The following is a 13,639-nucleotide window of genomic DNA, read 5'->3' on the forward strand; positions in this document are numbered from 1 at the left end:
TGCTCCATGCTCTGCCCACTGGCTGAAAGGCAAACGCCTTCCTGACAGGCAGGTCTGATGGCTCTGAGTTCCGACCCCATCTCTGACTTCGTTTACCTTTGGCGGGTTAATTGTATCTATTCATTTACTCACTCATTTCACCCTGTCAACCACTTTATATGCCTTCCTGGATATAAGAAGGGAGATTTAAAAAATTTCACGATTTGATTGTAAAATCCTACAGTTTATGTTGACAACTATAGCCTTGGCTAAAATAATCTTAAACTGGTCAGTTTTCTACTCCTCTTTTGTCATTCCCTCAAACCAATAATTGTTGACTTACTTTAAAAATATCTATTTTCAAAATGCACCATTAATTTACTTTGGCCCTGCTATTGAGCTGGTTCCCCTCCCAAAGCTGGGGCATTGCCGTGTTTTCTCCATGTCTGCCTGTGCACAGAGACCCCACATACGGCTGCATCAATGCTGGCGTTTCGCTAGAGTCATTTTGGAAAATGAACGAGAAAGATATTTAAATTGTAAATGGTGACTAATTTAGATTCTCCGGAGTAATACAGCATGGGTAAGACAGAAAGGGCTTTATTTAAACCAGCGTGCAGCTTTGGGGTGTCTCGGTGTGTTTCCAGCAAGATGGAGAGTGAGGGAACCATGAACTCCCGGGTGCTCTGGTACCCAGTTCAGCTTCAAGAGTTCTCTTCCCGGTGAAGTGCACACTACTCTCTCACTCTTGGTTACGTTTCTTTCCAGAGCTCGAGAGAGACAGATGCTGACAACAGACCTTTAATTCAGTGCCTCTAAAACTAGACTAAGCGCATGCCAGGGTTAGTCTCTGCCCGGGATCATTTCCTCTGTCTGAGACCCACGGTACCTTGCCACAAAATGAATTCTGAGAATCATCATCAGTTTCCTTCCTAGGCTCCTAACTTTTTTAAAAAAATTCTCAATTCCCTTCCATACTTATCACGTGAAAATAACTTAATGATGCTATAAACAGCGAACACACACATACTGTATAAAAAATAACAGACAGACAGTGGGATGACAAGGCGAAAAGAAAGTACCATGGATGCTCTGAAGCTAAATAGGACACCTATTCCCCCGAGGGCTGTCAAAAGCTAGAACCCTTTTTCTCACAGACTCTTACTTTAAAAATAGATGGGACCATTGATTGACAGAGAAAATTGTTTTCTTCTACAGATATTTTGCTGTAAAATATTTATGGTAAGAAGATTTGATGCACTCCCCTCTCTGAGGATAAATATGCTTAATATTAATGCCGACACCCCCGTGTCCCAAAGAGCGAACGTTGGCTTTCACCACAGGGCGCCAAAGAGTCATGGAAAAGAATCTGTGGGCTTGAGATACTGGAAGGACAGCCAGGACCTACTGTGGAGAGAGAGAAAAAAACACAGCCCGGCCAATGTGGGGTCGTGGTTGAGCATCAACCTATAACCTGGAGGTCAGGGTTCCATTCCAGCTCAGGGCACATGCCCAGGTTGCAGGCTCAATCCCCAGTGTGGGTCGTGCAGAAGGTAGCTGATCAATGATTCTCATCATTGATGTGTCTATCTCTCTCCATCCCCTCTGAAATCAATTTTATATATATCAAAACACAGAAGCATATGATCTCTAAAACCAAAATTAAGAAGTTCTAGTATAACTGTGAAAGAGCCGCTGTATATGTTCTCTCTCATGCCCGTCTGCCTTCTGACCAAGTCTCCTTTCCCATCGAAATCTCTTGTGTTTGGCGCTGGGCTCCCCCCAGCTCCCTCCCTGAGGACTCAGGCCACCATTCAATATATGTATGGCCTTTTCGGTGTTCGGGGTTGAGGAAGAGTCTCAACGGAGTGTAAACCGGATTTTAGCAATTCTCTATGGAAATTTTCCTACTACTAGAGTGAGGGAGAGAGGAGTGCAATGCTGCTGGCTTTGAAAATGGAGGGTCCAAGAGCCATTAGAAGCTAGAAAAGCAAGGACATGAGGTCTCCCCTAGAGCAGTGGTCGCAAACCTTTCGGACCTCATGGATCACCAGAGATCTGTAGACCACTGGTTAGCGACCGCTGTCCCAGAGGTTCGGAAAAGACCGTGGTCCTGCTGATGCCTCGAATGGAGCCCGGGGGCACACATGCTGAACTTCTAGAGAACCACAGGGTAATACTGATAGTAATAAACTGATGTTGTTCTAAGCCTCCAAAAATAATTTCCAAGTCCAGAAAGAAGTAAAGTTTCTAGAAGAATATCAGTGTTAATTCTGTGGAATGGAAATGAGGATGAAATACAAAAGGGGAAGAGGGGGATTGTTTTTTTAAACAGAAAGGATGAACTATTTTTGTTTGTTTGAAAAACCAATTTTAAACATGTCTAAGCATAGAACCAGAATCTAAAAAATAATCTAGGAATCATAGGTATTGTCATCCACCCAGGCGAGTTAAAATAGTAGCTGCTCTGCAGACCCAACAGGGCAGCATGGACGTGGCTTGGGAGGAATGCTGGCCAGCACTGTAACGGTGCTATTCATTTAACACGAGGGGTCAGCCCAGGAGCCAGCACCCCCACCTCACACCATGCACCCTGTCCAACCAGGTCCGCCCAGCAAGCCCAGTGCCCCTGGGAAATTTCCCAACCTGCAGGAGCTGGGACACAACTCTCCCATGTGTTTGTGAAGCTGATGTTGAAGACAAGGCTGGGGAGGCAGGGGAGAGAAGCCAGAATAGTAATCAGCCTACAATTTAGCCCACTTTTCAATAGGGGGGGAAAAAAGAAAAAGAAAAATCAACAAATTGCCAACAAATTGCTATGCTAATGAGGAATGGCAGGCTCTGCAAGCAGCATTTACTGTAAGAGAAAAGGCAATTCATTTATGCCACGTTGCAGAGCTAGCTGCCACTCAGGAGGCGCCCTGCTGAATTTTAAATGGCTCCACTTCACGTGGGGACAAGGAGAAGGCAAGCCGGAGGGCGGGCTGCCTGGTCCTGTCTTCCTCTCACGCAGTCCAAGGACTGCCCGCCAGAGAGCGAGCCGGTCCCGTGCCAATCCGCGGTGGCTTTCTGCTGACGAGCACCCAGTGCAGCGGCCGCATGCAACATGTCAGGATACTTCCAAACAGGGAAACACCTGCCCCCCCCCCACCCCAATGGGTATCATTTAAAAATGGTGGGCCCACCGAAACCGGTTTGGCTCAATGGATAGAGAGTCGGCTTGGGGACTGAAAGGTCCAAGGTTCGATTCCGGTCAAGGGCATGTACCTTGGTTGCGGGCACATCCCCAGTAGGGTGTGTTCGCAAGAGGCAGCTGTTCAATGGCTCTCTCTCATTGATGTTTCTAACTCTCTATCTCTCTCCCTTCCTCTCTGTACAAAATCAATAATATATATATATATATATAATAAAAATGGTGGGCCCTAGCTGGTTTGGCTCAGTGGATAGAGCGTCGACCTGCAGACTGAAGGGTCCCAGGTTTGATTCCGGTCAAGGGCATGTACCTCGGTTGTGGGCACATCCCCAGTAGGAGGTGTGCAGGAATCAGCTAATCAATGTCTCTCTCTCATCAATGTTTCTAACTCTCTATCCCTCTCTCTTCCTCTCTGTAAAAAAATCTATAAAGTATATACTTTTTAAAATGGTGGTTTTACACGGAGTGCACACCTTTTCTAAATTCATTTCCCTTTATGTGGATAAGGGAAGTGAGTCTGGTACATTCTGCCAAGCCCGGGTCCACTGGGCTCTACAGAAACACAGAATTCCTGTTGTTCTGCCTCGGAGTGGAGTCTTGGGGATCTGTGCCCAGAGGACAATGGCAACACACCAATGCCGCCCAAACCACCGCCCTGCGGCTCCGCCGGGCCACTCCTTCGTCTGGAGCAGCCTGTCCAAGGCCATCATCTGTCCCAGGTGCATTTCTGCTTCAAACCAACAGGAGGAGGTATTTCTGTCTCCCCCTCTCCCCACCTTCTTTTCTACCTTCCTCCTCTCAGTGTAAAAGGGATCTGACTAGAGAGACGAAGAAAAATACCACAGCCAGCGACCTAGGCTGACGTGTGACGTTCAAAGGGTATGAAGAAAATGTACTGAGGATACAAGTAAGCCAGATCTCTCTGACCCTGGCCATTTGTCCAACAGGAATAAATGTAGGTCAATTTTAGATTCCAACTATGGATGGAAGGTGAATGCGACCACTGGTCAGAAAGTTTATTTCAAATATAAGACAGAATTTGAAATTGGCTTTTGTGCTCAAAGCAAACATTTTAAAGGCGGTACGTTTATGAAAGTAGTTAGAGTGGTTTTAGATGTTACTTACCGTCAGTAGAATATCTTTTAAGAAACCCCTAATGCCGAAGCCGGTTTGGCTCAGTGATAGAGCGTCAGTCTGCAGACTGAAAGGTCCCAGGTTCGATTCCGGTCAAGGACATGTACCTTGGTTGCAGGCACATCCCCGGTAGGGGGTGTGCAAGAGGCAGCTGGTCGATGCTTCTCTCTCATCGATGTTTCTAGCTCTCTATCTCTCTCCCTTTCTCTCTGTTAAAAATCAATAAAATATATAAAAAAAAAAAAAAAAAAAAGATATTCCCAGAATCCTGATGGGACCCTCTATCCTAGGGCAGATGCCGTACCCTTTAAAAAAAAAAAAAAAAAGAAAGAAAAACCCCTAATGAAGGTTACTGGTGCCCTGCAATGAAAGACCCTAGAAACACATGCTTCAGAGCCTTCTGAGTGGTCTTACTGTGTATGTACATCTCAGTTCCTGCTTTTAACTAGTGACTAGTTATGGTCTAAGTCCCTCCCCCTATCAAACGTGAAAATAAATGACTTAATAACATATTAAACTGACCACTAAATGAAAATAACTTGAGTAACACCACAAAGCATGTACCCACCTACAAGAATCTTGGTAACGGTGGGAACATATCGATAGACAGTGGGTATTATTGTCCTGCTTTTCTAATGAAAAAAAAAAAAAAAGTGAAAATGCCATCCTGCTCATTTCCTGAAACGAGTCCCTCTCCCAGGCACCTGCCAGCCGAAGGTCAGCCTCCGTGCCCGGCGGCAGGTGGTGAGTCACTTACCAACACACAGGATGTTGAAGCAGAAGCCTTGGGAAGTGGACTTGTTGACCAGCTGGTCAGGAAGACTGTCAAACCCAACATGGCCGGAGAGGGACAGGTTCCGGAGCTCTTCGTTCTGGAATCACAGAGGGGACATGTTTGAGAGCCCACGAACGGCACCGCCTGGGCACCGCGCGCACGGACAGCACCCTCTCCCTCCCTTCCTTCCGGGCGTGCCCGGAGGAGCGTGCCTCTCTCCCCACACCCTTCTTGGCTTCTACACAACTAAAGGTCCAACAACTCAAAGCCACGCTCTTTCCACAAAATCACATCCAGGTGGATGGTCTCCAGCACACCTCACTCCCTGCCACATGTGCACGGGTCCAGGGAAAACGGAGCTTCTGGAGGTGACTATTTCAGATACTTAGTAAAAGACATAAAAAAAAAAAAAACACCTCCAACCATTTTGGGAGCTTTGAACACTCAAGAAAAATTTTCAAATGACTTCCAGCCCACAGTAAAAACTAAGTGACACTCTCTCCAGATACAGCGAAGGAGCTCTGACAAGCTCACAGCAGAGAAGCTTCCTGCATCCCTCTGGCAATCTGGGACCCCAATCCGCAAAGGGACCCCACCGGTGCACGAATCCATACACCAGGCCTCCAGTATGCAAATAAGATATTTGGCTAATCTCTTCATGCCCTCCCTTGTATCCGCTTCCCTCTGAGATTTATCAGTCTCTTCCATGTTTCCATGGCTGTGCACTGAGTGTCTTCCCCTTGGTGGTCAGTGGGTCATAGCTACTGGCTGAACGGTCACTTAGGCTTTTCTATATAGACTAGAGGCCCAGTGCACGAAATTCGTGCAGGGGATGGGGGTGGGGTGAAGCGTCCTTTAGCCCAGCCTGTACCCTCTCCAATCTGAGACCCCTCGAGGGATGTCTGACTGCCCATTTAGGCCTGATCCCTAAATGGGCAGCTGAACATCTCTCATAATCCAGGACTGCTGGCTCCCAACCGCTCACTTGCCTGCCTGATTACCCCTAACCATGTCTGCCTGCCAGCCTGGTCACCCCTAACTGCCCTCCCCTGCTGGCCTATTCCCCTCCCAACTGCCCTCCCTTGCAAGCCTGATCACCCACAACTGCCCTCCCCTGCTGGCAATCTTGTGGTGGCCATCTTTAACCACATGGGGGCAGCCATCTTGTATGTTGGAGTGATGGTCAATTTGCATATTACTCTTTTATTAGATAGGATGTCTACTGCCTCCATGACTTGGAAGGCATCCCAAGGATGTTAGAGATGACCTGTGAAACCTTTCCTTCCCAGGAAAGCAGAGGTCAGCAACAGTCCTTCAGTTATAATACCACAATCTTGGAATTCCAGAAACTAGACACTGAAAGCCTTCTTGAAAACACAACTCCTGGTGTTCTGGTTATGTTGCCCATGAACTTTAGATTCAAAATGCTAAAATTTGGATAAGAAAAAGAGCTCCCAATTTACAGTTTAATAATAATTTTTTTAAAAAGGCATTGGCCAGGGTCACTTAGTCAACATTTTTAAAAAACAAAACGCAGGTTTCCTTTATGCCTATTTGTGTTAGATAATGATGGGAGGGATCTCTTTAAGTAATCTGGGACAGAGACTCCAAGTCCAAATCGCCAGGGTCACTACAGAGGCAGAGAAATGTGATTCCCTGGACCAAGTGGTTTTAAGGGACTGTTGTCTGAACGCTATAATGTCCAAGGTCCTTGCCAGCTCTAGAATCCTGATTCTCCGAACAAAACTGAAAGCCATCACGCTGCCTGAATACCATGGTGGCAGCTGCAGGCTTGAGGTCAATGGGACAGAGAACAGATGCTCCGTCTATGAATAGTTTCCTTGAAACCTGCCAACAGTGAATACGAGGCTCAAGAGTGGGCACTTATCCTTGAACAGGATGGCACGGTGGGCAGCTCACCAACAGCTTCCAGAGCAGGCTCTCGTGGGCAGCAGGCCCGGTAGCTGGCCCGTCCCCCCCACCCCCCACATACCACACGGCCCTAATTCTACTCTCTCACCCATGCCTTCCTCTTCAGATACCTCAAGACTCAGACAGCAGGTATTTTTAGGGCGTGGACCACATCCGCCAAGGCTGGGGGAGGAGGGTTTGAACGAGTCTGGGTTATATTTAGATATCTTTCCATCGCAGCTGTGCAGCTGCTGCTGTGTGTCAGGCTAGGAGAGGCCACACCAGCCTGCATTTCAGTCACATCCCTGAATTGGACCCTCAGCAAATGGCACAAGAGAAGACAAGGCCCAGAAGAGCCATCATCCTACCTCCCCTCTCCTCTCCATCACACTTTTAATTTCCAGGGATGGGGAGGGGGAGTGGCTCCCTGCTCGGGATTCTGGAGTGTTGGGTTTTTAATCTCAGATATCCACCCAGGAGCCAGTCCTGGTAAAGAATCAGTAATTATAGCTCTCGTCCCAGGACCCAACGCTCGGCATCTCATATTCTCACCATTTCCAAAACACGAGAAACCACCCCCACATCCACTGAGTATTTTTATACCCATAGAAAAACCGCACACAAAATGAAGGGTTATAAAACAGTTTGGTCCTGAAAAAAAATATTTTTTATTTTAATTTGAAGGTATGTCTTCAGTCTCCGTCTTCTAACGTTGTAACAAAAAAATATGTAAATGGTATAGGGCCGTTTTAAAATTCCATAATCTGAGCCCAATTCTCTGCCCAGTATGAAAGGAATCCTGGGAGTTACTGCCCATCAGCATGTGATGGAGAAAAGGGAAACCAGCATTTCTCTTTGGATCCGTGAACAGACTGGAAAAACTGGAAGGCACGTGGGAAATGTGAGGAGAGGTGTAACTCACACCGAGCAGCGGCATCAAACCCTGCACTCCAGGGCTTCCTGCTTCCTGCCTCAGCTGCTTCTGCCCAAAGAATGTGGGGCCCCTTCAGGCAATCTCCTCCTCTCTGTCTTTACCACTCTCAGAACGGGGGCACTTGATCTCCGACACTGATCTCTCTGCCTGCATTCAGTTCTGAATTCCTTTTCTTTCTTTTTTTAATATATTTTATTGATTTTTTACAGAGAGGAAGGGAGAGAGATAGAGACCCAGAAACGTTGATGAGAGAGAAACATCGACCAGCCACCTCCTGCACACCCCCACCAGGAATGTGCCCGCAACCAACGTCCATGCCCCTGACCGGAATAGAACCTGGGATCTTTCAGACCTACACTCTACCACTGAGCCAAACCGGCTTCGGCCAGTTCTGAATTTCTATGAAGGGGTGTTTTTCTTGGGTTGTCCTATCTGTCCCTCAAATTGATTTTCTCCAAACTGAAATCCTATTCCTCCATCCTACACCACCCCTACGCCAGAGTTCCCTGTGTCTGTTAGTGGCATTTATCTATGCTTGAGACCCACCTACCCCGGGTATTCATTCCCAAGTGGCAGCAATGCACATCCTCTTCTCTCGTCCTACTAATCCAACAGCCTCCCAGCTGTCTCCTGGCCCAGATCCTGTTCCCTCTAATCCCCTCCGTGCCTCGCCGGCAAAGGGACCTCAGCACTCAAAGGCCCACAGTCCCAAACCCCGGCCGGCCATCTCAGGACCTCCCTGGTCTAACCCCAAACCTCGATTCCTACTGGATCGCCCACGGCTCCCCATGGAGCACAGGACACTGCAGTTCACCTGAGTTCCTCGCCTTTCCTGGGCCAATCCCAGGTTCCTCCCCTCAGAGTTCACGCTCACGGTTTCCTCCATCTGGGAGGTCCAATGTTTACATAACCTAACCTTCTAGATCCCATTGAAATCTACCTCCATCGTTGTCTTTATGATGAAATTCCAGTGAACATGCTCCTTATCAAGAAGAAGAAGAAAAAAATGATGGCATACAGGTGGCTCAAGCTATTTGGTATTCCATGATCATCATAACAGCTAGTATTTACCGACCATTTCCAATGTTCCAGAAAAGTGCTAACCATGAATGAACTAGTTCATGTACCTTAACAATTCTATGCGGCAGTTACTATTATTAATTACCCAATCCCAGCTCACAGATGAGATACCAGAGCACAGAAGCTCCATAGCTTACCCAAGGTCAGACAGCTGGTACACGGAGGAACTGAAATGTGCCGTTAGTCTCCGCTGTCTCACAACCTGAGTCAGCCATTTCCCACCTTTTTCATCTCATGGCACACAAACTAACTACTCAAATTCTGGGGCACAGCAAAAAATATATTTTTTGCCGATCTGACAAAAAACAAAACAAAAACATGACGGTATAATTTTGAATCATTCTCACTGGACAGCTATCGTTATGTTGGCTGTTGTCTTTTTTTTTTTTTTAATTAAAAAAAGGAGGGGGGAAGAGGTCAGGTCTTGCATATTTGTTGTTGTTGTTAACCCTTACCCGATGATATTTTTCACTGATTTGTTTTAGAGAGAGTGAAAAGGAGGGGGAGAGACAGAGAAAAAGAAACACTGATGTGAGAGAGACACATCGATTGGTTGCTTCCGCATGTACTCCAACAGGGGCCAGGGATTGAGCCTGCAACAGAAGTGCACGCTCTTGACCAGAAGCAAACCCAAGACCCTTCAGTCTGCAGCCAACGCTCTAGCCACTGAGCCAAACCGACTAGGGCAGTACTGCGTGTTTTAAAAGAATTCTTGCAGCACACCAGTGTAAACCAGTGATCTAAGTTCCTGGTAGCCACAGACAATACAATGATTTGAGTGTTATAAAAATCTAACATGTTAAAATAGAAAGGAAAAAATATTCTAACCTTGTCATTCTCTAAAGTTGGTAACTATAGGAGGGAGAAGTCAAGGGTTCATATTGGCAAAGTAGCTCCACGTATAGTAGATACTTTCACTGGTCCTGGTAAGGCTGAAAGTAGATGTTGATTTTCGCAACTGTGGCACATGAAGCCAATAATATAAGGCTTAGTTTTGACCAACACGAAGCCATTATGTAGGCAGACCGTCATTGATGTAGTCCTCCACTTGCTAACCTACCTAGTTTTGTACTTGGATGATTTGTATGCTTCTTCTACCTTGGAATGGGCTGTGACTAAATTCTGTGGTATGAAATTAAATCACCAGTGTTTAACTTGACAATCTCGTTTTTCTCTTTTCAGAGCATCTCCACATGGATACAATTATTTGTTTATTCAAAAATACTCACTGCTCAGGCACAAGGGAGCAAGATATGCTATTTTTGTTATTCACTGAGAAACACTTCTCCTGCCTGTACAGCGGACACAATGCAGGGACAGAGAAAGGACATAAGTAAAGATAAAGCCGCAAGAGTAACAGTAATAAATGCCGTGACTTTAACTATGGGGTGATGGGGGGATGGGGGGATCAGAAGACTCCATTTAAGAAGGCCAGAGCTTCCAAATCTACCAGGATAACAGAAGCCCAGTTTGCAGAAGACTTCCAGATAAACGCCCTCTATGCCGACAAGGTCTCTTTGTTACGAATGTGTGCTTTGAAGTGGATCATTCATTGACAAGTATTTCAGAAGATGCCAGGCTGACTTCATTACTGAAATCGTTACAGAACTAATTATGTAAGAATGTGTGCGCACACTTGCATTCTGAGTGCTGCTTTAAAATACGTTCTATGTTCCGAACCTTGCGTAACCAGAAGCAGGAGGGCGAAGGCTGGGCCTCAGAAGGCCGTGGGTTTGAACCCCAGAGCCTTGCTTCCTACTTGCTCTAGTCTCTGTTTCTCCATCAGCACAAACAAAGCGCTCGGCGGGGTGTTGGGAGGAGCCAAGGAAACGGCATGTATGAGAGTGCCCAGCCTTTAACCGGTCCTCAGGAAACCTGGGTTTCCTTTCCCTAAATGGGGTGGGGGGAGGAGAAGGCCGTGATTTCAAAGTCTGACGTGAACCCGGGGCTCTCCTGCGGCTGGAGCATGCCAGGAGAAGGGCTGATCAGGCTCACCAAGGAGGAGAAACCACAAAGGAAAGAACCGAGTGAACAACAAGGAAATGGAAGAGCGTGGGGATGGTAGCAAGGAGAAAATCCACCCTAAATAGGTGTCATTTACAAAGCTGGGGGAGAGCCAGAGACCCCCATTCCTGCTGGGGGAGGGGGATGCCATTCAGGCTGGAAACCATTCTGGACCCCCATCTTCTCTCTTACTTCTATTTTAATCCAGCCCAGAGCCTCTTGAAACTAGCCCACTAAATGTGCTCAGATGGGTTCTATTCACCGTAACTCAAAAGTGAAGTGCTATCCTTCTTTACTTTTAAAACGGAAGGCGTCATCTACAGCAGCTGATCCTTATCAGCGGCTGCGGAAGCCTGGGCCTGTCACCAAGGCGATATGTGTTTTAATGCAGCGTTTTTCAACCGCTGTTCCGCAGCACGATGTTGCCTGGTGTGCCGTAGGTGCAGACAAGACAAGAATTTTATAATTTTTCACTATTTTGTTTACTTAATATTTCATAATAAAGTAATTATAAAATACTTTCTTTGTGTTTATTTGATTCCTATTCAAGAGAATTACTTTATATATAGTCAATATAGGCGCAGAGTTAAAATTTTTAACATTTTCTAATGGTGGTGTGCCTCGTGATTTTTTTCATGAAACAAGTGTGCCTTTGCCCAAAAAAGGTTGAAAAACACTGTTTTAATGTATGCAGAAAACAACAGACTTCATCTTCACCTTCGAAGATAGATATTACAATTTAGAAAGACCTTTGCCCCTTAAAAAATTTAAGTTATTTTCTAATTTTAAGAGAGTACTTCTTTTTCACATTCATTTAGAGAGCTGGAGGTTTCTGTTGGCAAGAGGTGCTGACTCTAATCTTCTCAACGCCTCGTTTTATGATAATTACATTGATCCAAGTCACTGAAGCCCCAGTCATATGTTTTCTCATCGGTTAAATGAGGAGATCTAAAGAAGCAACCTCTAAGCAGTCTTCTGTTCTAAGGTGAATTCTAAGGTTTCCTGAGGCTGGACGTCAGAGGTGCATAAATCTAAATCTGTCATTTTGCTCAAGGAAAGCCAACAAGGGATGAAAAATTCCTGGCCGTCTATTTTCTGTTGCCAGATCAGGATGGCTCACTTTCTCAAGGACCCTTGGAAGGAATCTTCTATCAGCCGTCCTGCCAAACTCCAAACCTAACAGAAATCTGTGTGCATTCCTCTGTGTTTCCCACCCAACTTTTTTAATGTTTGCGCGTGTAACTATAATAATTATGACCTGGTTTCAAGAAGTTATAAACCCACCCTCTGTAAATGTCCTGTTTGAAAACACGCCTCTCCCCTTTCCCCTTCGGCTCTATCTGCAGCCTTCCACAAGTTTTTGAAGAGTGGGTTTACATCCTCAAAGCAAAACAGGAAATAACTCATGTGTAAGTTCATCATCTGTCTTCAGGAAGAAAAGTAAACCGTTACTCATGCTTTCATTCATTCAACAAATATTTATTGAGTACCAACATGTGCTGGATAACTGTGCTAAATACTAAGGGGATGATGGTGAGAACACAGAGCATGCCTAACTCTTGGAGCTAGGCATGCTCTGTGGAGCCACACAGGCGCTAATCAAATAGCCACAGATGCACTCCCATAAGCAATCCCAAGTTCCAGTGCTATTCAACCTTAGAACTTAGGTGATTAACTGGTCATCCTTCCCATGATCCCACCAGTCTACATGGTGTGTAAAATCACGGATCTGTCTGGAGCATTATTAACTACTATTAATTGAGTAGGTAGCTCCTATGCACAGGCAATATATGCAGGTTTTATATATTCAGATGAAAATAGAGTCTTTCTGACAAGCATTGCCTAATGCGAGGAGATAGAAATGATGAAGACTCAAGTCTTAAGAAAATGAATGCCCAATTTTAACCCTCCCTTTGCTCTCTGTCTTTTCTCCATAAGGAAGATGCCCACTCAGAGAAAAGAAGGTCATATCCCTTCATCATGGGTTGTCTTTTTTTTCTTTTTATGTCCCGTTGAAGAGAAGCAAAGAAAACATGCTGCTTCTCACATTAAATCTCTAACTGACCACTGGCCACTGGCGGGGATTTGGAGAAATTCTAGCCTCACAAACAGTCCAAGAAGTTAAGTTTTACCCAAGTGCCTGATGGATCGCTTTTGTAAATACATACTCTTACATAAGTACATCTTAGAGTGAACTGAACTGGTGTCCCAGTCTCTCTTAAAGAAGGGAAAGTTGGAGGGAAGACGGAGGGGAACGCCCTCAAGTTCCCATGCAAAAGGGAAAACACTGGAATGCAAAGTATCAACGCAAACCACAGCTATGGAGCCTGCGCCGGGATGCTTTCCAGGCGAGGCATTGCTGGGGTGTAACGCTCATACTGTCGGTGTCTGAGGCATCTCATTACCTACCAGTGAGGGTCGTGTTCTGTAAGGAGGACTGGGACAACATTTGCTGTTCTGCTTGTCATCTACACCACGGAATCCCAAGGCTGGAGCCAAGAAAACCCCCGAGGAAATTGTCTCACACACTCAGCAGAATAGAGAGCGCCAAGAAGGAGAGGGGGACAGTCAGGAGGAAAACCATATGAGGAAAGAACTTGAGTGCAGCCCAGCTAGTAGCGATGAGTGA

At 45.9% G+C, this 13,639-nt stretch overlaps 1 protein-coding gene across 11 annotated transcripts in view; it reads right to left on the bottom strand.

The window, feature by feature from the left end:
• Nucleotides 1–13,639, bottom strand: part of SEPTIN11 (septin 11) — an 89,783-nt gene that overhangs the window by 36,152 nt on the left and 39,992 nt on the right. For all 11 annotated transcript variants that reach the window (XR_006739723.1, XR_006739725.1, XM_045571517.1 and 8 more), the window contains exon 2: nt 5,064–5,178. Coding sequence is in view for 9 of the 11 variants with exons in the window: in XM_045571517.1 (XP_045427473.1) it covers nt 5,064–5,178 (115 nt within the window). In the remaining 2 variants the exon portion in view is untranslated. The remainder of the gene's footprint in view (nt 1–5,063; nt 5,179–13,639) is intronic.

Source organism: Pipistrellus kuhlii, unplaced genomic scaffold (genome assembly GCF_014108245.1).
Source record: "Pipistrellus kuhlii isolate mPipKuh1 unplaced genomic scaffold, mPipKuh1.p scaffold_m20_p_1, whole genome shotgun sequence".
NCBI classification, from domain to species: domain Eukaryota; kingdom Metazoa; phylum Chordata; class Mammalia; order Chiroptera; family Vespertilionidae; genus Pipistrellus; species Pipistrellus kuhlii.